Source organism: Teleopsis dalmanni, chromosome 2 (genome assembly GCF_002237135.1).
Source record: "Teleopsis dalmanni isolate 2A chromosome 2, ASM223713v2, whole genome shotgun sequence".
Taxonomy (NCBI): domain Eukaryota; kingdom Metazoa; phylum Arthropoda; class Insecta; order Diptera; family Diopsidae; genus Teleopsis; species Teleopsis dalmanni.
Genome location: NC_051847.1, coordinates 11,251,132 through 11,273,403, shown reverse-complemented (window position 1 = coordinate 11,273,403; position 22,272 = coordinate 11,251,132). Strand labels below are relative to the sequence as shown.

At 27.7% G+C, this 22,272-nt stretch overlaps 5 protein-coding genes across 6 annotated transcripts; 3 read left to right on the top strand and 2 right to left on the bottom strand.

The window, feature by feature from the left end:
* Nucleotides 1-165: 165 nt before the first annotated feature.
* On the bottom strand, nucleotides 166-1,643 carry LOC119679331. 2 transcript variants are annotated; one of them, XM_038091619.1, is made up of 5 exons: nucleotides 1,127-1,634; nucleotides 972-1,061; nucleotides 842-907; nucleotides 632-781; nucleotides 167-541 (listed from the first exon to the last, which is right to left on the bottom strand). In XM_038091619.1, exons 1-5 carry the CDS (start codon nucleotides 1,550-1,552, stop codon nucleotides 314-316), a joined length of 960 nt encoding a protein of 319 aa, XP_037947547.1. In that variant the 5' UTR covers nucleotides 1,553-1,634; the 3' UTR covers nucleotides 167-313. The 2 variants fall into 2 exon arrangements, with proteins under 2 accessions (XP_037947548.1, XP_037947547.1); XM_038091620.1 differs by lacking the exon at nucleotides 842-907 and having other exon boundaries at nucleotides 166-541; nucleotides 1,127-1,643.
* Nucleotides 1,644-1,723: 80 nt separating this feature from the next.
* Nucleotides 1,724-5,531, top strand: LOC119679330 (tubulin-specific chaperone E). The gene is made up of 7 exons (XM_038091618.1): nucleotides 1,724-1,858; nucleotides 3,185-3,336; nucleotides 3,396-3,868; nucleotides 3,971-4,189; nucleotides 4,255-4,456; nucleotides 4,519-4,798; nucleotides 4,916-5,531. Exons 2-7 carry the CDS (start codon nucleotides 3,241-3,243, stop codon nucleotides 5,215-5,217), a joined length of 1,572 nt encoding a protein of 523 aa, XP_037947546.1. The 5' UTR covers nucleotides 1,724-1,858; nucleotides 3,185-3,240; the 3' UTR covers nucleotides 5,218-5,531.
* Nucleotides 5,532-6,996: 1,465 nt separating this feature from the next.
* LOC119681131 (cytochrome c oxidase assembly factor 4 homolog, mitochondrial) lies at nucleotides 6,997-7,274 on the top strand. Its single transcript, XM_038094229.1, has one exon. It carries the CDS (start codon nucleotides 7,063-7,065, stop codon nucleotides 7,258-7,260), a length of 198 nt encoding a protein of 65 aa, XP_037950157.1. The 5' UTR covers nucleotides 6,997-7,062; the 3' UTR covers nucleotides 7,261-7,274.
* Nucleotides 7,261-7,733, top strand: LOC119681130 (peptidyl-tRNA hydrolase 2, mitochondrial). The gene has a single exon (XM_038094228.1). It carries the CDS (start codon nucleotides 7,285-7,287, stop codon nucleotides 7,687-7,689), a length of 405 nt encoding a protein of 134 aa, XP_037950156.1. The 5' UTR covers nucleotides 7,261-7,284; the 3' UTR covers nucleotides 7,690-7,733.
* LOC119681129 (GTPase Era, mitochondrial) lies at nucleotides 7,674-9,172 on the bottom strand. Its single transcript, XM_038094227.1, has 4 exons — nucleotides 8,855-9,172; nucleotides 8,275-8,799; nucleotides 7,981-8,158; nucleotides 7,674-7,909 (listed from the first exon to the last, which is right to left on the bottom strand). The coding sequence occupies exons 1-4, from the start codon at nucleotides 9,113-9,115 to the stop codon at nucleotides 7,734-7,736; spliced, it is 1,140 nt and encodes a 379-aa protein (XP_037950155.1). The 5' UTR covers nucleotides 9,116-9,172; the 3' UTR covers nucleotides 7,674-7,733.
* Between the last annotated feature and the right edge of the window lie 13,100 nt (nucleotides 9,173-22,272).

Here is a 22,272-nt window from a genome sequence, read left to right as displayed (position 1 = left end):
TCTTTCAAAGTTCTAGGAGAGCTTTTGTTTGTTTATATTTCATTTGTGATATTTGGTGGAAACGTGATATGAGGCACATTTAGGTAGACGATATAAGAAAGTTGTCCTAAAAATACTGGATGGAAAAGGAATGTATTTTTTATATTTTTATTTAATTCTCTTATATATAATTACATAAGATTCTTGCGTAGAAAAGATTCTAGTTACAAATGTAGAAAATGCAGTTTTAATTCTTATGCAATTTATTATTATAACAAATTTATTAGTAGAAGCTCTGAACTATGATATATATACGTCTGTGAAATCAAGAAAGCTACTTCATATCATTTCCAAACGGATCAATTTCCTCAGTAACTTCTTTGCTTTTTGCAAGGCTATTTTTTAAAATTAATTGTATATTACTAATGCAATCCTCCAAAATAGACTCATCTTCAATTTTACAGATCTCGTTCACAACATGCTCCCCAAGCCAGGTATATTTGTCATCAGCTAAGTGCAGAAGTTCTGTTTTAATTTTTTGTATAGTAGTTGCAATTGAATTCTAAAATATTACATTGTTAAAACAGAAATACAATAAGTTTTATACATAAATTTTTATTAAAATTGTAATAATTTGAAATGGCATACGTACGTAGTTCACTTTAGGCTGAGGTTTGTTAATACAATTTGAAGTTTTCTTAGGTGCTGTTAAACTTTTACTTTTAAAACTGGGTTCTGCTTTTTCACTTTGATAGTCATTATCATCTTGATAATTAGCTTCAGTATCTGTCGGCATATCATTCTAAAATACGAGCAAGTTAAAAACATAGAATTCGGTATGAAAGTGTATATTAATATTTACATCCGATTCGATTTTAATCGAGATTTCGTTTGTATTACTTTCAGATAATTGAACATTATTATCATCCTAAAGTTTTTCAAAAACAAAATATAATAGCAATAGATATAAAATACATTTAAAGTAGCCATACCGTTGATTTTACTATCTCATTGCTCGGTTGAGAGGCATCAGAACTTTCATATTCAAACATTGAGTGATCGTCAGCTATAAAATTTGAAGCCTGAAATACAAATGACGGCAGATATGTGGGTATTTATTGACAATATTATTAAATTAGTTACATACCTTTGCAGTATCACATGCAAAAGGTTTCAAAAAAGTTAAATAATCGTAACACCATAATTTTGGCTCATACTCTTCGTATGAAGTATTTCTACTTTTAAAGTCTATGTACAGTTTCCGCTCCTTACAAAATTGAGTACGCAGAGTATGCATCTTCTTTTTAATCATTTCAATTGTGATTTTCGCCTGTGATTTTTTTAGAACATTATAAATTGCTTTAATTGAACGATTGCGAATATATTTGCGAGTATAATTGTGATTTGAAATGTTATACAAGTTATCATGTTGGCGCCACTCTTTTATTAAAGCCATCACTAGTTCACGCTTCCACAAATGATCCATTTTATATGAACTACCAATCTGAGATATAGCTCTGCACCCACTTTCGTTGTAATCAAAAGGTATAATAAATACTGTCAAGACTATCATATAATATGAGGACTAGTCGCGATACGGCTTATTAAAAACTCTTTACTGACATTTATATTCTTTGCATCGAATAATTATAGGAAATATCTTTATACTGTACGCAACAATAAATTTATTGATTTTTGCATAGATAAAATTCTGTGTATTTCGATAAGATTAACAAAACAAAAGAAAACGCAAAAAATAATAATGATTAAAAAGCAGAAAGACTTTTGTAATTTTGGGGCTAAAGATTTACATGTTTAACAAATAAACATGTAAAATGTCAACAAACAACAGCTGAGCTTTAAACAAACACACTGAGAAGTAAGTATTCAATAAAATCCATGTTTTTATTAATTAAATATGTTGTATGTATATGAAAAATATGTATATATACATATATGAATGACTTAATATATCAATTATATATATTATTTATAAAGAAAAATATTTTAAAAAATTCTTACCTCTTGTTTGTTTTGATATGTTTTAGTTGTGTATGTTTACATTTTGTTTCATTCGTTAAATATGTCAAATTTCGATAATTTGCAATGTTGCATTTGTTTGGAATTAATGTTTCTTTGAAATTCTTCTTTGCACTATTTCCGTAAAATGTAGCCTCATAGCATCTACAATAAGGAGGCTATGCAGAGATTAGATCAGACCCGTACCAATGCTAATCAGGGGTGCAACTCAACCAACTTAGTGGTGACAGATATAGAAAATACATTTGAAGCCAGAGTTTTAAAGAGAAGAGGAGCAGTTGCGTCCTTAACCTGCATCCGTTCATAAATTATTATAAAAATTAAATGAAAATTAAATTAAATAAGATTAAATTATTGAAAATTAAATGGTAATTAATATAAAATTAGAGATAATTGCAAAACTTGCTAATTAAGAACCATTATATGCAAATAATTGTTATTAATTTGCGAGTGAATTGCGAAAGTTAATTAATATACTTCAATATACTATACAAAGTGAAGCGAAATATATTAATAGTAGTAGTAGTAGTTTGAAATGGTTTAATTGCTTTCAAACGGTATTGAACTATGAGCACCAAATTTGCTTACAATTTTTTTACAACAATCAATCATTACTAATAAACTTTTTATTGATTCTTATTTAAAAAGCTAAACTCGTGCTAAAATACTTTGTGATTCATCGAAAACTTACTTTAATTTTTGAAATTACTCCCGAAAAATTACGTGTAATTCAGTTTGACAACGCATAATTCGAGGCAGCAGGTTTTATTATACATAATTTTCTGTGTTAAATATTGACATTCAAACAAAATTATTTGTAGCCTTTATTATATTACCAATTCAACACTAGTTTAGAATGTTAAATAAAAAATATGAAATGGCTTATTAAGTTCTTAATAAATTTCAAAATATTAAAATATTATTTATGGCAGTTCCTCCATATTAACGAATGGTGTCATTTTTATGTCATCGTGAATGCTATTGTGAATATTCTGTATTAGTAATATTTTTCTTATTATCAAAATACACAAATTGTGCTGTTTATTAATAATGAAAAATTAAAAGCATCTCCTTGGAAAACTATTATTTTAAATTAAAGAAAAATATTTTTGAAAGCGTGGTCATTTTATCATTATTAAATATTTTTTTGTAATTATTTTGCAAGTTAAAGTTTCACAAAGACTATTTGTCAAATTGTTGGATTAAATTTAATAAAAAAAAATGGTAGGCATAATTGATGAGGCCCAAATAAAATTTCCAATTGGTTCTAGAATAAAAATCGGAAATAACTGTGGTACCGTTAAATATGTGGGAGAGGTAAGCCTTAAATGTAGCATATGCTTGGATTGTATATACTGTGATTGTTTTTGTTATAGGTCATCGGCCAGACTGGTACGTGGTTGGGTATTGAGTGGGATGATTTCAATCGTGGTAAGCATAGTGGATGTGTCCAAAATAAACATTATTTCCAAACTCAACACCCAACTGCGGGTAGCTTTGTGCGACCCGCTAAAGTTGGACCATTCGAGACACTTGAACAAGCTGCTCGTGAACGCTATTTAGGCTACACATCACACAGTCTGGATCAAAATTTAATACGTGAAGCTCAACAATCTTTGAATGCTTCATTATTTGAAATTGTTGGTATGGAAAAAATTGCGCGCAAGCAGAGTAAATTTGAGGAACTTACAGATATAAGTGTAGACGACTCTCCTATAAACTCTCCTGGGTGTTTGAAAGATTTTACTTCGTTGACTACTTTAAATTTAAGTCGCACACTTATCTGGAATTGGGAGACTGTCGCAGACATTGTTGCTCAAATATCAACATTAAGAAATTTGAATTTAAGGTATAATATAAAATTTTTTATAAATTACAAATTATCGAAATTATTTTATAAAATATCTAAATGAATGCAGACAATTAATACTGAAGTAATTTTTCTTTTTAGCTCTAACTATTTACAATTGCCGAGGAATGAACAAATTAATGATTTGGAGCCTGCTTTTCGAAATCTAAAGCACATAAATCTGCGAAACTGTGGTCTTAATTGGGTTGATGTTCTACATGTAGCGAAATTATGGCCCCAAATTCAATCACTTAGTTTGCAAGAGAATCCCATATCTGAACTTAGTGAAGTCAATTGCAAAAACATATTCAAAAATTTAAGGTAAATAAATATAAATTAAAACAGCTTATTAATATTACTACATATATATAATTATATAATTGCAGAGAATTGGATTTACATTGCACTAAGCTAGTGGATTTTAAACAAATTTGTAAATTAGGCAACATTACGACATTACGGTGTTTGAATATAATGAACAATGCAATTGAAGAAATTAAGTTACCAGATTGTGAATCAAACGAGAAGTTAAATATATTTTTGGAATTAGAAAATATAAATTTATTTAATAATCCTATATGGAATGAGGTATGTCATAAAGTATACTAAAATATAAATAAATATTAATTAAAATTTATATAATTGCTAAGGCTGATGCTTTTAATGAATTGGACAAATTACCAAAACTTCGTCAACTCAGTAAGACTCCGCACTTAAAGTCTAGCTTTGATGAAATGTTTTCGAAAGCGGTTAGTATGATCATGAATTTGGATGTTTTAAATAAAGTAAAAATAGACCCGAAGGAAAGGCGGGGTGCAGAATATGATACTTGGAAAAAATATGCTGTAGAGTGGGTTCAAGCTAGCAAATCTAATGAGACACTTCATGAATTTTACAAAAAGCATCGCTCGTACGAAATTTTAATTAAAAGTAAGTACACAATTCTTATAAAGTATACAATTAAATATGCACCTATACGTATACATTGTTATTCGATATACTTATTGTGCTATTGCATACTCTATGTAATTTTTTTTGTATTCAAAGAATATGGCTCGGCTGCAGCGTTTATACCGATCGTTAATGCAAAAAAATCCAATTTAATAAAATTACGAATTGAAAATAAGAAAACTGGAGAAATGTGGGAGAAAAAAGTACCTCGTGTAATAACTGTTCAAACTTTGCAGGGATTGATTGTTAAGCATTTTAACTTAGAATTATTAAATATGCCTCATATCTCATATGCTGATACTAAATACCCAGATTTGGTGGTTCAACTAGACAATATATCGAAGACTTTGGACTTTTATTCCATACAGGACAACGACAAGATAATTGTGAATTGGTGAACTAAAAAATTTTTCATTAAGTATTGTTATAACAAGCACTTATATTTGGATTAATTACTAATATTTTAGTCATTACTACATAGATTGATTATAACTTACAAAAAAAAAGATTCTCAAAAAATATTTCTAATTCCAAACAAGTTGGATATGTGATAACATTATAGCATAATTGTAATTGATGTACTCTTGTTCAAAATTCTATGAAAACATTATATATTGCACTGATTTATTTGCGTATTATATATTTTTATGAAATTAATAGCTGTTAATTTTTACATATTATTTAATACAAATATTATTTTCAAAAAAATTACTAAAAACTAAAGCTGTGTAATATGTTTTTTTTGAAAACTGGATGATCTGCTTAAATAACTAATATAAAATTTTTGCACCACAGGTTCGTACTTATACATAATCACGTCTTCAAAAAATGGGTATTATTAAGTAAAAACATACTGAATTTTAAAAAGGTTAAGGGTCCATTCACTTTAGACTTAATTTTTAAACTATTAGGATAAAATAAACAAAAAATTAATAGTTATTAATATTCAATTTTAAAGGTCAGTTTTTTTAAAAATTAAGTTCTAGTGGAAAACAACTTTAATTGGTTGCTATAAATACGTTACATATATTTTGTCTGTAGAATTCCGTGTATAATACAATTTACAGCAGTTTATAAACATTATTAAAACTTTTTTCCTGAACTAATATTCATAAACAGTGTTCATAGCAGAACACAGAGAATAACATGATTGAGGTCAGGAAAACGATAGGTAACAGTTACTTGTCACGCATGTATACGTCTATTTCCAATAGCATCTCTACTCTTCATCTCTCCACGTCGGTCACTCGTTATCTTTGCCAAATGCACACACAAATGTGAGCTCTAGGGATTTATAGCTCTGCTTTCTTGAGGTATATATATAGCTATGGCCATCCCATTTTATTGTGCAGTGTCTTGCCAACCCCTTATATATATGATTTTGGGATAACTTTTAGCTATAACAACAATAACCACAAACGACACAAAATAATGACAATTCTTCTTATTAAAGGAATTATTCTAATAATAAGAATTTTTATTATTTCGTGTCGTTTGTTGTAATTGTTTTTGTGGATAAAAGATATTCTGAAAGCAGGTCAACAAAGGGTTGGTAAGATGCTGCAGAATAAGGTGGAATGGCGATAGCTAGAGTTATTGAAAGATAACAATAGTTATTGTTAGATTTTTTTAATAAAGTAAGTTTCATAATTGATACTTAAATCCAGTCGCGATTTATGTCAACGCTTTCATAACCTTCCTCTGTTTATATCAGAAACTGGCATATATTACTATATATGTATCCCTATAATAACTCTTGTGTTATTACAACTCATATATTTCGTGTTTTCATAAAAATCAAATTATTTCATATGTAAACTTGATTTTATATTGGTTGCTTTCAACATTACTCGAACTTGTGCCCATTCCCCCCTTATAGTGAATACGTGCCAGAAAATGAGGGATTACTTTGAAAAAGAAAATCGAACGAATATGATATAGATATATCTGAAAATTTTAAATTGTGTCACTTCATGCTTTCAAAATACTTTGTAACAAAACCAACGTTCTAAGTACCATGTCTAAACCCAACGTTCTGAATTCACCTAATAACATATGTTATTTAAATTCTACACATTACTCTACGATAATAATAGATAGTTGATTATATAGATAAAAATTTTAATTTATTAGAAACATATTTGGCAACTCTAAAAGAAAACAGCTGTTTATAAATAAAAGCATGAGCTTTTTATTCAATTTTGTCAATAATTGACATTTGCGAATAATAATTAATACAAATAATGCCAGTTTCATTAGACTCGGATCCTGTAGAAGAAATGCTCAAAAAAACTGGTTGCATTGAGCTGCATTATAAAGTACAAGAGTGTATTGCAGAAACTGGCGACTGGCGCAGTTGTCAAGACAGGGTGAAAGATTTCAAACAGTGTATGCAGAAATACATTGACCAGCAATCACAGAAATATTCGCATATTAAATAAACTATATTAACATAAATATCTACCATGCTACTAAACATAATTAAACGTGCTTTTAATGGTCCATTAACACCGCGCACTAAACTGGCGCTTGTTGTGCGTGGTGACATCAAGATGTCCAAAGGAAAAACAGCAGCACAGTGTGCACATGCAGCAATAATGTGTTATCAAGAAGCACAAAACAATAACGCAAAACAGCAATTGTTGAATGCTTGGACATATACCGGTCAACCCAAAATTGTGTTACGTATTAATTCCTATGAAGACATTATTGCATTGCAAAAGCAGGCAGCGAACATCAATGTTGTAGCCGCTGTAGTAAAAGATGCAGGACATACAGAATTAGCACCAGGTACTCCAACTGTACTAGGCGTGGGGCCAGACACAGTTGAACGAATAGATAAATTAGTAGCTCATCTGAAACTATTATAGCATATTTATTATGTAACAATATGATTAAAACATTTATAATGTCATTATTTTGTTTGACTATGTGTAGCAATGGTAAGTGAAATTGGTTTTCCGAAAGTTTCCACTAAATCTGATGTGACACGCTCTGTGATTTGTCTCAATCTGCCATTCGATTCACCACATATTAAACGTTCTAAACGTGTTGTCGGGCATAAAACTTGTACAGATGCATAAATTATATCTAAAAATATTCAAATAAATTATTTAAATATTAATTTAAATTTTAATAATTAAATTCTACTTTTACTTAACTGTTTTCTTCGTTATAATATTCTAATTCGCTTTTTAAAGTATATGGTATTTCTTGTGGTAAATAATCTAATAGTCGTGCACGCACACTTTCAACAATTAAAGTTTCTGGTGTATAGTCCGTATATATATCGCTTGCATACTTCCATGTTTGAGGTTTAGCCATGTTCAATAAATAATCCTACACAAAATATTTATATTAGTAAAGTTAAAATAATTACCTGCTACAATATACGACTCAAAGCTAAAGCATTTCTAAAACGTTTATTATAAATGTATACTTAAATAGTTTCATACGTGAATATCGCTTAAACCACTTCCTGTTAGTGATGACACCATAAATACATCCTTGAAATGACTCCAATTTTCTGTACTCTTAACAGATTTCACAAGTTCTTCTTTGTTTGCATCATCGGATTTCCCTTTTAATTTACGTCTACCAGATAGAGTACCGTTCGTAAGTATGCGTATTAATTCAAGAAGCACACGCTTCGACTTTAAAGCATCAATTTTATTCAAAATTAAAAAACTTGGAACGTTTGGATAAGCTCTTAATGTATCCAGTACTGTAGTGTGGATTTGTTTCCGTGTGAATGCTTTAGACACATCATGCATAACTGCTATTATGTCTGCTTGTTTAAGTGCATTTTTATAAGCGGAAATCTTAAAAGATTTGCTAGAGCTGTTTAAATTGTGTTTTTTTATTTCACTACTTGTTACAAGTCCTGGAGTATCATAAAATATCAATTGTGTGTTACCAGTTGTATATATCGCCTTATGCAGATCACGCGTTGTGTGTACTTTAGATGAAGTTGGGCAAATCTACAGGAGAAATATTTGCTTAAAATTTTCACTTTTATATAAAAAAAAATATTACTCTATGCTGAATTAAGTTGTTTATAAATGTACTTTTGCCTGCATTTGGTACTCCAATTACTGCAATATTCATCAGACGCTGTTCTGCCACAGATGATTTGGTTCGCTCTTGTTCAGAACTTTGGTCGATACTGGAATCAGTTTGCTTATTAGCCGCTAGTGCATAACTTCGTATGTTTGCGACCGTTAATCTATTAATTGCTGCTTTATTAAAAAACGAAATTTTGGTAATTTCAAACAATTTTATTGTTGTTAACTGCATTTTCTATCGACATTAAATTAATAACAATGTGAACACCACTTCCATTCGGTTGCATCTAATCAGCTGTTCAAATGTCACACAACAAATACAGGGCGTAAGAAAAATCAGATTAAAAATGCTTCAAGAGGTTTTAACATTTGATTGAAAATAATATAGAATTTAGGGCAACATATAGAATATGTTTTCCTAATAGAATATGTTGTATTAATATAGAATTTAGGTTAAATATATAACAATTATCTAAGTGATTAATAATAATTAGACACGGCAGTGCTTGGAATTCGTACGCATCAAAAGCTTTACTTCTTGAGATTTTTAATTTAAAACATTTAATATAACTTGAAACATCAAATTTGCATAAAATCAATTCAAAAAAGGCATTGAAAGAATTTGCATGTACATATTTTGTTTTGAATTAATTTAATCTCGAATGGTGGTTTGTTGTGAAACGCTACAGGGTGGCTTTCTTTCTACTTTTCTCTGAAATATTGCAACGAATGTAGTACTCAAACTATTGGAGCAATTAAGAATCAGCGTTAAGGCTAATGCAGATGTGCCACACGATGTTTTGAAAGAGTGGTGACATCTGGGAGTCTTTAAAATGGAATTATAATATTACTACTTACTGCCCCTCCTCTGGTTTAACCCCTCCTCTAGGTTAAACTTCTACGTCGAACTAAAGCAAATTTCTGAAAAGGCTAATTTCATAAGGCTTCTTGACAAAGTGAGAAAGATGATCGCACATCAAATTACTGGGGCTTTTTGCACCATCCTAACGAAATCGATTTTCACGATACTTCATTGGTTGCTGCCCAATGTTTTGGTAAAACAGCAAGCCAAACATCTTGTTTTGACTGCCTGACGATTACACAGCCTTTCAGATGGAGGCAATAACAACGGTTTCTGAATCTTACAGTTTCCGGTATGAATTTTGTAATTTTACCCGCCATCCAAGCTACAACTTAATCTCTAATCGGCTTTACAACCTCTTTTTTCTTTTGTAAACAAAAGAAAACAAACGTAAATCCAGGATTTGTAATGAAAGCCTGGGTAAATAATGAATATTGTCAGATTAAAAGACTCTATTGGTTAAAATTAGACAAACTTCCATTAATTAGGTAGTTGCTTCAAGTAAAGCAATACCGATTCAGTGCGAATATATCGGTACTAACAAGCCAGATTGATTAAAGTAAACGACATATATAATATATATGTCTAATGACCACTATATAACTGTGGTCAAAAAGTCTGATTATATTAAAAAAAATTATTAAATATACAAAATTTACAAGTTGTTTTTAAATGATCAAGTAGGTAGTACTAAAGAATTAAGCAGAGTGTTCCTTAAGTAATTAATTTTCGATTGATGCCTATTACTAGTAATAAAAATTTTTTATAGAATAATATAAAATTTAAATTTTTTGATTTTATATTAATAACTACTAGTGATCGTCGTTTGTAGGACAGATCCGGTTGAATTTATTATAAAATAGTTTAAACTTTATACACTATTTCTAGCTATAAAAATATAATGTGCATACCTATATTTTTGAGGTTCAACTGATTTACAAAAATGGAAATAACAATATACTTGACCATAATTAGTAAAGCAAATGATCTTCAAATTATAAATTCATTTTTTTATATCTTCCTCCGTACAATCTACGATAATTACTGTACTTGAAATATAAACATATTGCAAAAGCAAAAGCAAAAGCAAAGGCAACATCAACATCAACAATTAATTCTTTTTGACAGTTGCAATCAACTAGAAGAATTTTTGATCTATATTTTTTGCTTGAAATGTTTATATATATCATTGAAAAATTTTGCACGTAATATGTACTTTTATTTATGCATTGAGTAAGTGCGTAGGTTGGAGTTTAAATTAAATGTCAGTAGACAATAATAAACGTGAATTGCGGAAAACTTCAGATATTTAGGAATTTTATTCAAAATTACTTAATCAAATGTGATATTACATTTAATTTGGTAAATTTATAAAATATCGTTTGTATGTGTGATTTGTTAAATACAAAATAATCCCAGAAATATAAAACTATAATATGTGATAGTATAAATATAAAAAGAAAATATTGTTCACATTGAAAATTGGTCCTGAGAGTTTTTTAAAAATGTTTATTCTGTTTCTTTTCTGTTTTCTTCTAGAAACAATCATTTTTTTAAATTCTTTTAAATTCTTTTATTTTCATATATTATACTGCTGCTGTTATTATTATTATTATTCTTATTGCTGTTTTAATACCCGTATGTGAGCATGTGTCTACAAATTAAAACATCACTGTTGCTCTTGCTATTATTTTTATTGTCGTTGTTATCCGTGTTATCCGTGATCCGTGTCTTTTATTGGTTAGAATTATTTTCAAACAATGCAAAACAATGATTAAACTGATAATACTACACTATTTTAAATACATTCGTAGCTAATAGGTAACCAAATAATTCGACCATCACTTCTATATGGATGTGTAGCGTTCAGCGAGGTCTCAAATACTACTATTCACCAGCTAGAAATTGCACAAAGCCAGGCTCTGAGAACACTTTTCAAGGTACCATGGTAAATTAGGACGAATGACATTCTCAGGGACCTCAAGATTGATCCGATTAAAAAATATATAAAGGATAGAGCCCTGAAACTATTTACGAAAGCTGACAGGTTTCCCAACACTGCGTTATCGAATCTCAGAATGGGTATAGGATCCTCGGTGAGGTATGCAAATCTGAGGTCAGTTATTGTCTGATGTCTGATGAAGTGATAAAAAATAATCCAGTCAAGATGTAAAGAGGGATTATGGAAAAGCCTCGCAGTTAATAGAGAGTAAAAGTGCTGAAATGTACTGACTCAATTAGCGTCAACATAATAATAAAGAATATTAAATGAACTAAAATTAGATTAAATTTTTCAGATTGTATAATAAATATATAGACTTTAAGATATAACACATAATATTCCGGCAAATATTGAAAATGGATTCCCATTTTTATAATTTTTACTGGTTTCTAGGATAAACAAATCACTTACCGAAGTCAAAGCATTTCAATGTGAAATATACTGCATGCTAATATATTTGTATATAATATAATAATAATATATAAATATATATGCTTTGGTCAGGACTAACAGACTCGGTATCCTTCGATGCTACTTTTAAGGTTTTGTCATTTTGGTAATTCAATTTTTTTATTAAAAATTATGGTAATTTTAATAAAAAAATAATGTGAAGCAACTTTTGTGACTTATACTTTTATTTAACTCTTTTACATTTTAATATTGTAGTTAATAAAATATCAACCTGTAAGATGTTTTATTGACTTGTTACGATATTTATTTATAATCTTAAATTTAAATTTTAATAATTAAATCATCAACGAATTACAAATGTTGGCATAGCAAAGAAGTTAAACCAGAAAATTAATTTTAAGAACTGTAATTTAATTATTTATATAATGCGGGCATATGATTTTAATTCTAAGAGAAGAAATTGCATTATTTGCTAACTCAATCTTTTTTTAGTAATAATTTAGATCCGAAGAGTGCATTGAAATCAAGTACGCAACATAATAAACCACAAAAATAATTTATAATGTAATATCATATATATGCATATACACAAACTTGTACCAAATAGTAATTACACAAATACATTCGCTCGTATAATTTTAAAAAATTGAGCAAATGAAACCACATTTGCACACTTTGACAGAATAATTTTTTTATATCGCAGCGAATTCAATTCAAAAGGTAAAGCACGGCGATCTGAAACGAACGTAAAATTGAGTGCGGTGACTTCAAAAGTTTAAAAACAACAGACAACATCAGTGAATTATCATTTAAAATTTCAATTATTGTTATAAGAAAAATTAATTAATTATTGTGAAAATAAAAATATTTAATATAAAATTAAGTTCATAAATAATAAAATTAAATTATCTATTATAAAAATGTCCTCATACGACTACTCTAAAAATGATTTTAAAAAAATATTTTTTTTTAAATATATGTGTATTTTTAAGATGTAAATACGAAATGTTTCCATAAGCACAGATTTTTTCGGTTCAAAAATAACATAAAAAATAATCAGTTGCTTACGACCGTCGAATGATAAACACATCATCTAAAGCAAAATTAAATAATCTACGTGTTTTACACATAGTTCTAAAGGATTAATTAAAGAAGTAATTTACTAAACATACATTTGTATATACAAATATAACTTAAACGTAAAGTAATCTATATTCATATTTTGCTAAATATATACGGATATATATACGTATAAAATGAATTAAAAAAATAATATAGATCTAGAGATCTAGAGTAATTTATGTAATATTACTAGTAACTGTATTTTTTTTTTTTTTGTTTAAAACTTTGACATTTTTGAAATTGTTTATTACAGATATTCATGATTGTATGACCGCATACTTCTATTTCAGAAATCCTATTATTTACTGGTTTTGAAGTGGATTTAAAATATTTTGTTACTATATGTTAATATCCAAACTACTGCTGTATAAGACTACGAACTAAATAGTATTCGTGTACGAGTTGGAAAGTTGGGTATTCGCAAAAAACCACTTTTAATTTTCAAACGTGCTTAAGAAAAAATTTTATGGAGAAATGTTGAAGAAGTGTATGCTATCAACCTCAAAGAAGATATAGGCTACAATTGGTGATTCGCATAGTTCATATGGGAGAAAATGACTTTGTTCAAAAAATCCTTTGATCCTTTTAGAATCAAATAGATCAGGACATTTGAAGTCTAGGGATGTACAATTGTATATTATTGGCTTGCAATTGGGTGGGAGGATGGATTTGTTGATGCATACCAAGAAGGAAGTTAATAATATTTCTAATATGTCGAAATGCCGTACATAAATCATCTGTTATAATTTCTCATATATAAAATGTGACATGTTTTAATATTTTTTAATTTTGATTAGGAATAGAAATTAATCAATTTGCTTGCATAAGCTCAGAGAGAAATACTGTTGTGATAACAAAAAATAACAAATTTCTTTTTAATATTTATTTCGAAATTGATTATTATGTTGAGTCAGTGCACTTGAGCGCTTTAACTCTCTATTAACTACGAGGTTTCTTCATAACCCATCTCTACGCCTTGACTGGTTTATTGTTAATCACTTTATCAAATTAAGCAATAAGTGACCTCAAATCTGCATACTTCCCCGAGGAGTCTGCCCCTATTCTGAGATTCGATAAACCGGTTTTGGTAAGCCTGTCAGTTTTCGTAAATAGTTTCAGGGCTCTATCCTCTATGTATTTTCTGATTGGATCAATCTTGGGATCTCTGAGGATGTCGTTCGTCCTAATGAAATAAAATTTTGAAGATTATCAATTTTACAAATAACACAACGATATATTGTATATTTTCGTCTCTTTGTCGTAATATAGTGACTTGACTTACTTATTTCTTTTAACTACTAATTATTTAAATGAATAAATATATAATTATATTTGATTTATTAATATTTATATACCTTCTCAATTTAATGCTACGAAATCTTACTCCTAATACTGCAAAAAGAGATTTACTGAGCACATTGAGTTTGCAGATAACGAGTTTATTAATAAAATTTATTTATTAAATTTAATAAAATCGATCACAATATTATTATTGTGTTGTATAAACTTTCAATTTGACTAATTCTATTTAGAATTATAATAAATTAATATTATTTTAAATTTTTAAATAGGAGTTAAGTGTTTGTGAGACTACGTTACCCTAAAATACAAAATTGTTAAAAAAGGAGCAGCAACAGTTTGTTGCATTTCACCACCCACAAATCACCCAACTCACCGTTACAACAAACATACCATGTAGAACAAATACTCCAACAGTTGTTTTTGGTAAGCACAAAAAAGTAATAAGAGGAAGAAAACAGCAAAACGTAACTGTTTCACAAATTCAGTCACATTCGCACCTTTTTATGCGCAAAAGCAACGCAAATAATTCCTTTTATTTGGTTTTGGTTTATTTACGTTTTGATTTGTTGTTGCTTTCTACAATTTCAAATTTTTGTATAAAAAGGCGCGCAGCAATCGAAAATGTATCAGTCCTTTTTGGAAGTGCGGCAAAATAAAAGCTTTTCTGTTGCATATACATAAATAAAATAAAAAATAAATTAAATAAATAAATATTCTAATAAGTAAACAATAACAATTTGTAAATACATAAATAAATTAATAATTGATAATAAATTATTTGTAAGTTCATTGCAATTAAATAAAATGAATTCGTTTGTTTGTGTTAACTTCAGCGGTGGTTTAAAATAAATAAATAAATTACAACAATAATTATTTTATTTTATGTAAGTTAAATATGTTTACAATTTATTATTTTTCAATTTAATAATTCATTATTTTTAAAAAATAAAAGTGCATAAAATAATAATAATTACTTTATAGTTTACCTAATATGTGAAAGAATAGAGATTTAGAGATAATAAAGATTTTAGAATCTTAGGATCATAAGCCGACGGCTAAAATATAAATTTTTTCAAAAATATTTTAACAGCTTTAGATATTTAGTCCAAGTACATTGTTAACTAATAAAAATACTTATATTGTAATAATTATTTCAATTAATATATATATACTTTGACTCAGAATAAATCAGTAAAAATCTGACTGTTAACTTTAATTTAAGGAAATAATATAATATTACAAGGTGTTTAATTTTAACTTCTATTTAAAGCTGTAAATATTAATTTGAACAGTAGAATTTCTTCACTTAATCATTGTTATTAATTAATACTTAATCATATTTAAAGTTGGCCATTGGTTATACAATCAAAATTTAGTGTGCAACTCGTCGTAAAAAATTGTTTTAAATCTTTGGTATAATAATAACTTTCAATTTATATAACTAATACTTTGTCGAATATACAATTTTTTAAATAAAATATGTAAAAAATTGTTTTTACTCTTTGATATAATAATAACTTTCAACTTAATTAACTAAAACTTTGTAAAATATTCGATTTCTTAATTAAAGGTCATCATAATTTATTTTTTACTATTATTTAGATGCAATTTTAAATATGTATTTAATGAATCTTCTAGTTTCTGTCTAACTAAGACACTTTAATTATTTATAGCATATAATAGCCTATTTTATGAAATATGTAGAAGACACTTTTCCAATTTGCCACCTATATATTTTAAAAAGAGTTATAGAAGTTGTGTTTATTTCGACTTTTTATTACATTAGCCATATTAAGCACTGAGTAATTGATATGATAATACACTTAAAAAAATTTATTGGATAATTTCTTAAACGCATCTTCTTTTTTTAACACCTTTTGATTTAAATGTTTTATATGGCATGACTTTAATAATTAAAAATAATATAACAATCTTTTACTTAAATAAGATAAGGCAACAAGTTTTCAAACTACTGAAGACCACAGTGAACTTAGATTATTTCTTTAACAAAGTATTTATTTTTATTAAAATTAATTTGAATGTATATTATATTAAAATATGGCGTCTTAGACAGTTTTTATTGAACATATTAGTGCTCATAATATGCGTCACATTATCGTAATCGACACTTGGCAGATTAATTGTTACCAACTTGAAGACTAACCTTTTAAGTGCTTTAATTTTTTTAAAGTTTGCCGATATGCCACTCAAGCTTAGTACTAACTATGAAACAGTTTTAGCATTTATCAACTGCTTTCGTGCAAAAATAAATTAATAATATAATACTGATATTAAGTATCAGTTATTATATTGTGTATTAATTAAGTAATCTATTTTTTAGTACTTCATATGAAGAATTATTTTTAGATTTAATTTTAAAGAAATCAAAGTTCATTCACATATAAAAAGTATTTTATTTATTCATTTACTTGTGCATTTATAATATATATTGAAATCATTATAAAATAATATGCTTGGAATGATTATTAGTTTAAAATGAATTTCATTTTCTTATCGAGACTTTGCATCTCATATCATTACCAAATAGAAATAAACACTTCACCGTTTTAGTTAATTTATATTTAAGTCATTAAAATTGCATTTCGTTAATTAGAAAATATTGCTTATATTAGTTATTATATATAATAATATCTCAGCGTTTATTAAAAAATATTTACAAACTAAATTTGCATTAATTTTTGTATTATGTAAATAAACAAAAAATGTTAACAAATTCATATAATTTTGAAAAATAATCAATCATTTAATATATTTTAATTTAACTTCTTTATTGAAATGATTTGGATTTTGGCAGAATTCCATTAGAAATATTTTAATATATGTACACATAAATGTCTTCTCCAAAAAAATGTATTGAATGCTGTATTCGCTATTAATTAAATAGTTTTGACAGCATACACAAGTTCTTTATATGTTTAACAAGATGCAATAAAACTGCATTATTAGCTTTAAAACAAAATTAATAAATGTAGTAATGTAGTAACGTAAGTTATTTGCATATTGATTATATATTATTACTTTATCCTTATATACAAAAATTTTAGTACCACGTAGCGTATGATTAACATTTCATATGCTGGAATCCACATACGGTTTGGTTTCCAATACATAATATATAAAACTTAATTTTTTTAATCAATTTGAGAGTTTGTGTTCTAAATCGAAACATTGGGTAAAAATTATTCACTTAACAGCTTTGATATCGAATTTATTTCCACTCTTAATTTCCAATACCATAAGTATCATGAAGGTTGAAGCGTTTAATTAGTCATTTTGAAAGGAATATACTCATCTGTAAAGGACATTGAAATTTTTATAAATTTAAAGTCATGTAAAAACTTTACATAAAAAACTCATCTTTATTTTATTATATCACTTAAGACTTCATTTAATTTTTTTTTGTCATAGTTCTTGTATAAGTCTAAAATATTTTATACTTGATTGTTTCTAAACTCCATTACGAGAGTTGAAAGAAATTTGTACAACAATAATATAGACACGCATCGAAAAATAACTAAAAATTAAATTAAGTCAATACAAAATTGTTGCAATTTTCTTCTTCTTCTTCCTTTCTTCTATATATTGTATATTGTAGAGAATACATATTATTTTTGCACTCATTTTGAAACGCCACTTTGTAATTTTTAATTATATATCTCCAATTCTTTAGAACTATATTTTTTTTGTAAAAATATTATTATTTTATTTCAAAGTTTATCCTAACCAAATTAGCTTTTACGTCATTTATAAATAAATAAATGATTAGTTAAACATTTTTGTGGAGTTGAAGACTAAATCAGGACTAGTCTGTTTTTTCAACTAACTTCATTATAACAGAATAAATAATAAATATATTAAATAGGTTTTGTGTATAATAATATTATATATATATATATATCAGTGGTGTATAAAAAGACTTATTTAAAGAAAGATCTTTAAGAACTATTTCGAAATTATTATTAGATTAGATTACATTTTAAACGGGTTGCAATTTGCACCACGTCAATGCATCCTTTGAGGATTATTGTGCCAAACCTACTTCAGTTCCACAGACGAGTTGCAGTTAAAAACGCTATTATGTCCTTTGGAGAGATGTTGCCTAATTCTGTTATAGATAGATTAAGGCAATTGATAAGTACAGAACTCTGAGTCTTGCAAGACTATCACAATAACACAGAATGTGTTTTGCCGTTTCCATTTTTTCGTAACAAAGTCTGAAGCTATCGTCTCTTGTAATACCTAGGGTCGATAGAAGCTTTTTTATACCGCAATGTCCAATAAGAAACCCTGTAACACGTCGGATACCATTTCTGTTCAACATAAGAAGCTCCCTTGTTCTGGCTTTTGATCGATTCGGCATGAATTCTTTAGCTTGGCAATTGCATTATCCCAATCAGTCTGATGTTTATTAATGTTACGTTTGAAAAAGCTTCATAAAGTACCACAGAATGGTTATGGCTCAACCAAAATCAAATTTGCTCAAAATTGTTGTAAAAATTATTTAATTAAAAAAATTTGATATTTGTAAAGTAAAATGGTCATATGAAATTATTTGATTTAAAAAATTTAATATTTGTAATATAAAACGGTTCAAAATATTTTATGGCGGTTGAACTCTAAAACCTTTTGTTATGTACGTCATTAATCCGAATTCAAATTTAAACCAATCTATGAGCAATATTTTTCGATGTTAGTAGAAATAAAGATTATTTATTAATCAATGAAGTTCTGTGTCTAGGTTTATAGGTTTGAATTTTAAGTATATAACTTCTTTAATTGTTTCCTCCATATATTATAGATACTTCTATAATCACTGTAACTCATTCCCAAACTTCAAAATTATAAAAATTGTAGTTTTGAATCTGTAAACCTAGACTTTATACTTTATTTTTCATTACAAATGCCTCTCGATGAAAATATATGAATGACAATTCACTAAAAGCACATTTATCTATAATTGCCATATTTTATAGTACATATCAAAACATTGTTTACTAATTTACTACTAACTGTAATGATAAAATATTTTTTTCAAACATTTAAAAAAAAAAATTTCATAATTCTATAACAATTATAAGAGATAAAAATATATTTATTAATTTTTGTTTCTTATGTATCCGGAGGGTTTTCCCGTATAATGACAAACACGGTTTCATATCCGCTAATTGCAAATTAAACATGAGACATATGTTGCGTTTCGAAATTTTATTTTAATTAAAGAATTTCTAGTTCGTTTCTTCTATACGTCGATATTTATTTTTAATTTGATATAATTTTAAATTCATTTTCATACTATTTATGACGTACTTGTTTACATATACGTAGGTGTTTCAAAACAATTCTTAATTTGGGCACAACTTTTGAGCCAATCATTTTAATAACTGCTAAGCCGATTAAATACAAAAATCTTTTCTATACATAACTTTTATTTAATTATTTTTAATGTACTCAACATTTATTTTGATGTGTGTTTGACACAAAAATAACTCTTGCCTCGCCTTCACTCTAAAGCCACGAAATCTGCAAAATACGTCCACTGACTTTATATGAAATAATTTTTTTTAATAAACATTCAAGTTACAAGATACAAAATACATTTATTTAGACTTATTTGTTTATTGAAAAGATTTAATATGCAACATGCTGTCAGTATTTATGTATATAATTAAATATTTTGTTTGATTTTGCTATATTGTGACGTCATGAACATCATTAAGTCACAAAATCTCAACATTTTTGTTTATAATAAATAAATTATTGTTTATATTCACCGAAAATACAAAAAATCATTATTTACATACTCTGAGGGAATTCCTTGATATTATTGTATTGGGTGTATGCTACGTTTTATATACAATAAATATAAATAAATAAAATATATTTGTTGTGTGCAATGAACAAATAAAACAAGCTTATCTATTGATTTTAATAAAAACATAGAAATGCTATTAAACAGATTGCAAATTAATTGAATCAGCGAACAATACAAATATAAAAATCATAGTATACCATATTTGCCGACAGTGTAGCCCGCTCTTGTGCTTCCCTGAATGTGACCCTGGCGGTACCAGTTTATATTACCATAGAGTCCATTAACAGAAACACCTTCTTCTACTTTCTGCAACTTGCCAATAACAGATGGAAAGCACTTAAGTCATGTGCAACCTCCAGGGTAACATGGCCCACCTATATTAAAAATAGATTCTCGCAACTCATCAAAAGAGACCGCGTGAACACTGCAAGGTTAACTGCAGTTCTTTCTGGTCATTGGTGTTTAGAAACCCACGCAGAGAAACTGTACATTTCTCATAATCCTAACTGCAGAAGTTGAGGAAACCCGCAGGAAAAAGAAACCATTAGACATTTCTCTGTGAATGCCCGGCTTTTGTGTCCAAAAGATATAGGTTCTTAGGAAGATACTTCTTTCATAGTTTATCAAACTATTCGTCGGTGAAGATAAAAGATCTATTAAATTATTTAAATTCGGCGGGATGGATTTAGTCTTTACTCTTCTATACTAGGGTTCTTGCGGGGAATGTGGTAGCAAAACGTCGCAAAATCGCTAATTGAAGTATCCATTGCAACCAACCAACCATCCATAACATCTTTGTTTAAAGGATATAAAAAAGAATAAACTAATATTTTTATAGTTTTTATTGGAACAAATGCTAATTTTAATCGGTTGTTGACTATGCATTATTATTAAATATTAAAGACTTTTTCTTGCAGAATGTGTTCTTAATATTTCACAATATTAAGGAAATAGGAGAAAAATTAAAATAACGATATCCTAAGATCTATAAAGTTTTAATGTTTATTTATAAAATATTACAACAAATACATCATCCATCTGGAATATTATGGAGTATTGTGTGACGTAAAGTTCTCACAAGTAGTTTTCATTTTTCTTACATCTATTAACGTTGCAAATGAGATGTTAATAGGAACCGTATAAGTTTTGAGTTCGGGAATACTTCCACCCAATACTGAGTCTTATTTCTACATTCGCAACTAAAAATGGTTTGTGAATTTGTTTTGTTTCGGGAAGGATTTGGAATGACTGAGTTCAAAATTAGTTAGAATTCTTTTATTAGCAACTTAATCAAATCTGAATGGGTGTAATAGAAATATTAACGCCTGACAGGAAATACGAGCTTTTAAATTTTTTTAAATTATTTTTCAATATACATAAATATCCCTTAACACAGTCGTTGTAGCAATGCTCTAACTAGTCTTACTACTCTCTAATAATAATGCATAGTGGTCAAATGCTTTAATATATTAATTTATAGCAAAACAGACCGTTGATATACTTTTTAGATATTTTTGTCAATACTAACAGTTTTTGGATGTCCAAAATGGACTTCATCAGCTTTTTCCTTTAAAAACAAGATGTTTTTAATGCATATTTTCAATGTTTTTGTCAGTGCTGGTAGTTATTGGATGTCCAAGATGGTCTTCATGAGAATTTTTCTAACAGAACGTTGATATACTTTTCTGATAAATTTGAACGATCAAAATGTTCTTCTTCAGTTTTGTCCCTTACTAAAGAAGACGTTTTAGATGAACTATTTCGATGTTTTTATCTGTACAATTTTTGAACATCGAAATCTGTGTTAACGACTTACTTACCTTTGTTTTACTACTTCAGATTTAAATTGGAACTGCG

Excerpts from the sequence above, each read along its gene's own strand:
- LOC119679331 (XM_038091619.1), bottom strand. The coding sequence starts at position 1,552 with ATGATAGTCTTGACAGTATTTATTATACCTTTTGATTACAACGAAAGT. Across the intron at positions 908-971 it reads ATGAGATAGTAAAATCAACG|GATGATAATAATGTTCAATT; the intron begins GTATGGCTACTT and ends GAAAAACTTTAG. Across the intron at positions 542-631 it reads CTCAGCCTAAAGTGAACTAC|AATTCAATTGCAACTACTAT; the intron begins GTACGTATGCCA and ends GTAATATTTTAG.
- LOC119679330 (XM_038091618.1), top strand. The coding sequence starts at position 3,241 with ATGGTAGGCATAATTGATGAGGCCCAAATAAAATTTCCAATTGGTTCT. Across the intron at positions 3,869-3,970 it reads TTAAGAAATTTGAATTTAAG|CTCTAACTATTTACAATTGC; the intron begins GTATAATATAAA and ends TTTTCTTTTTAG. Across the intron at positions 4,190-4,254 it reads AACATATTCAAAAATTTAAG|AGAATTGGATTTACATTGCA; the intron begins GTAAATAAATAT and ends ATATAATTGCAG.
- LOC119681131 (XM_038094229.1), top strand. The coding sequence starts at position 7,063 with ATGCCAGTTTCATTAGACTCGGATCCTGTAGAAGAAATGCTCAAAAAA.
- LOC119681130 (XM_038094228.1), top strand. The coding sequence starts at position 7,285 with ATGCTACTAAACATAATTAAACGTGCTTTTAATGGTCCATTAACACCG.
- LOC119681129 (XM_038094227.1), bottom strand. The coding sequence starts at position 9,115 with ATGCAGTTAACAACAATAAAATTGTTTGAAATTACCAAAATTTCGTTT. Across the intron at positions 8,800-8,854 it reads ACAACTTAATTCAGCATAGA|ATTTGCCCAACTTCATCTAA; the intron begins GTAATATTTTTT and ends TTTCTCCTGTAG. Across the intron at positions 7,910-7,980 it reads ATATTATAACGAAGAAAACA|ATATAATTTATGCATCTGTA; the intron begins GTTAAGTAAAAG and ends GAATATTTTTAG.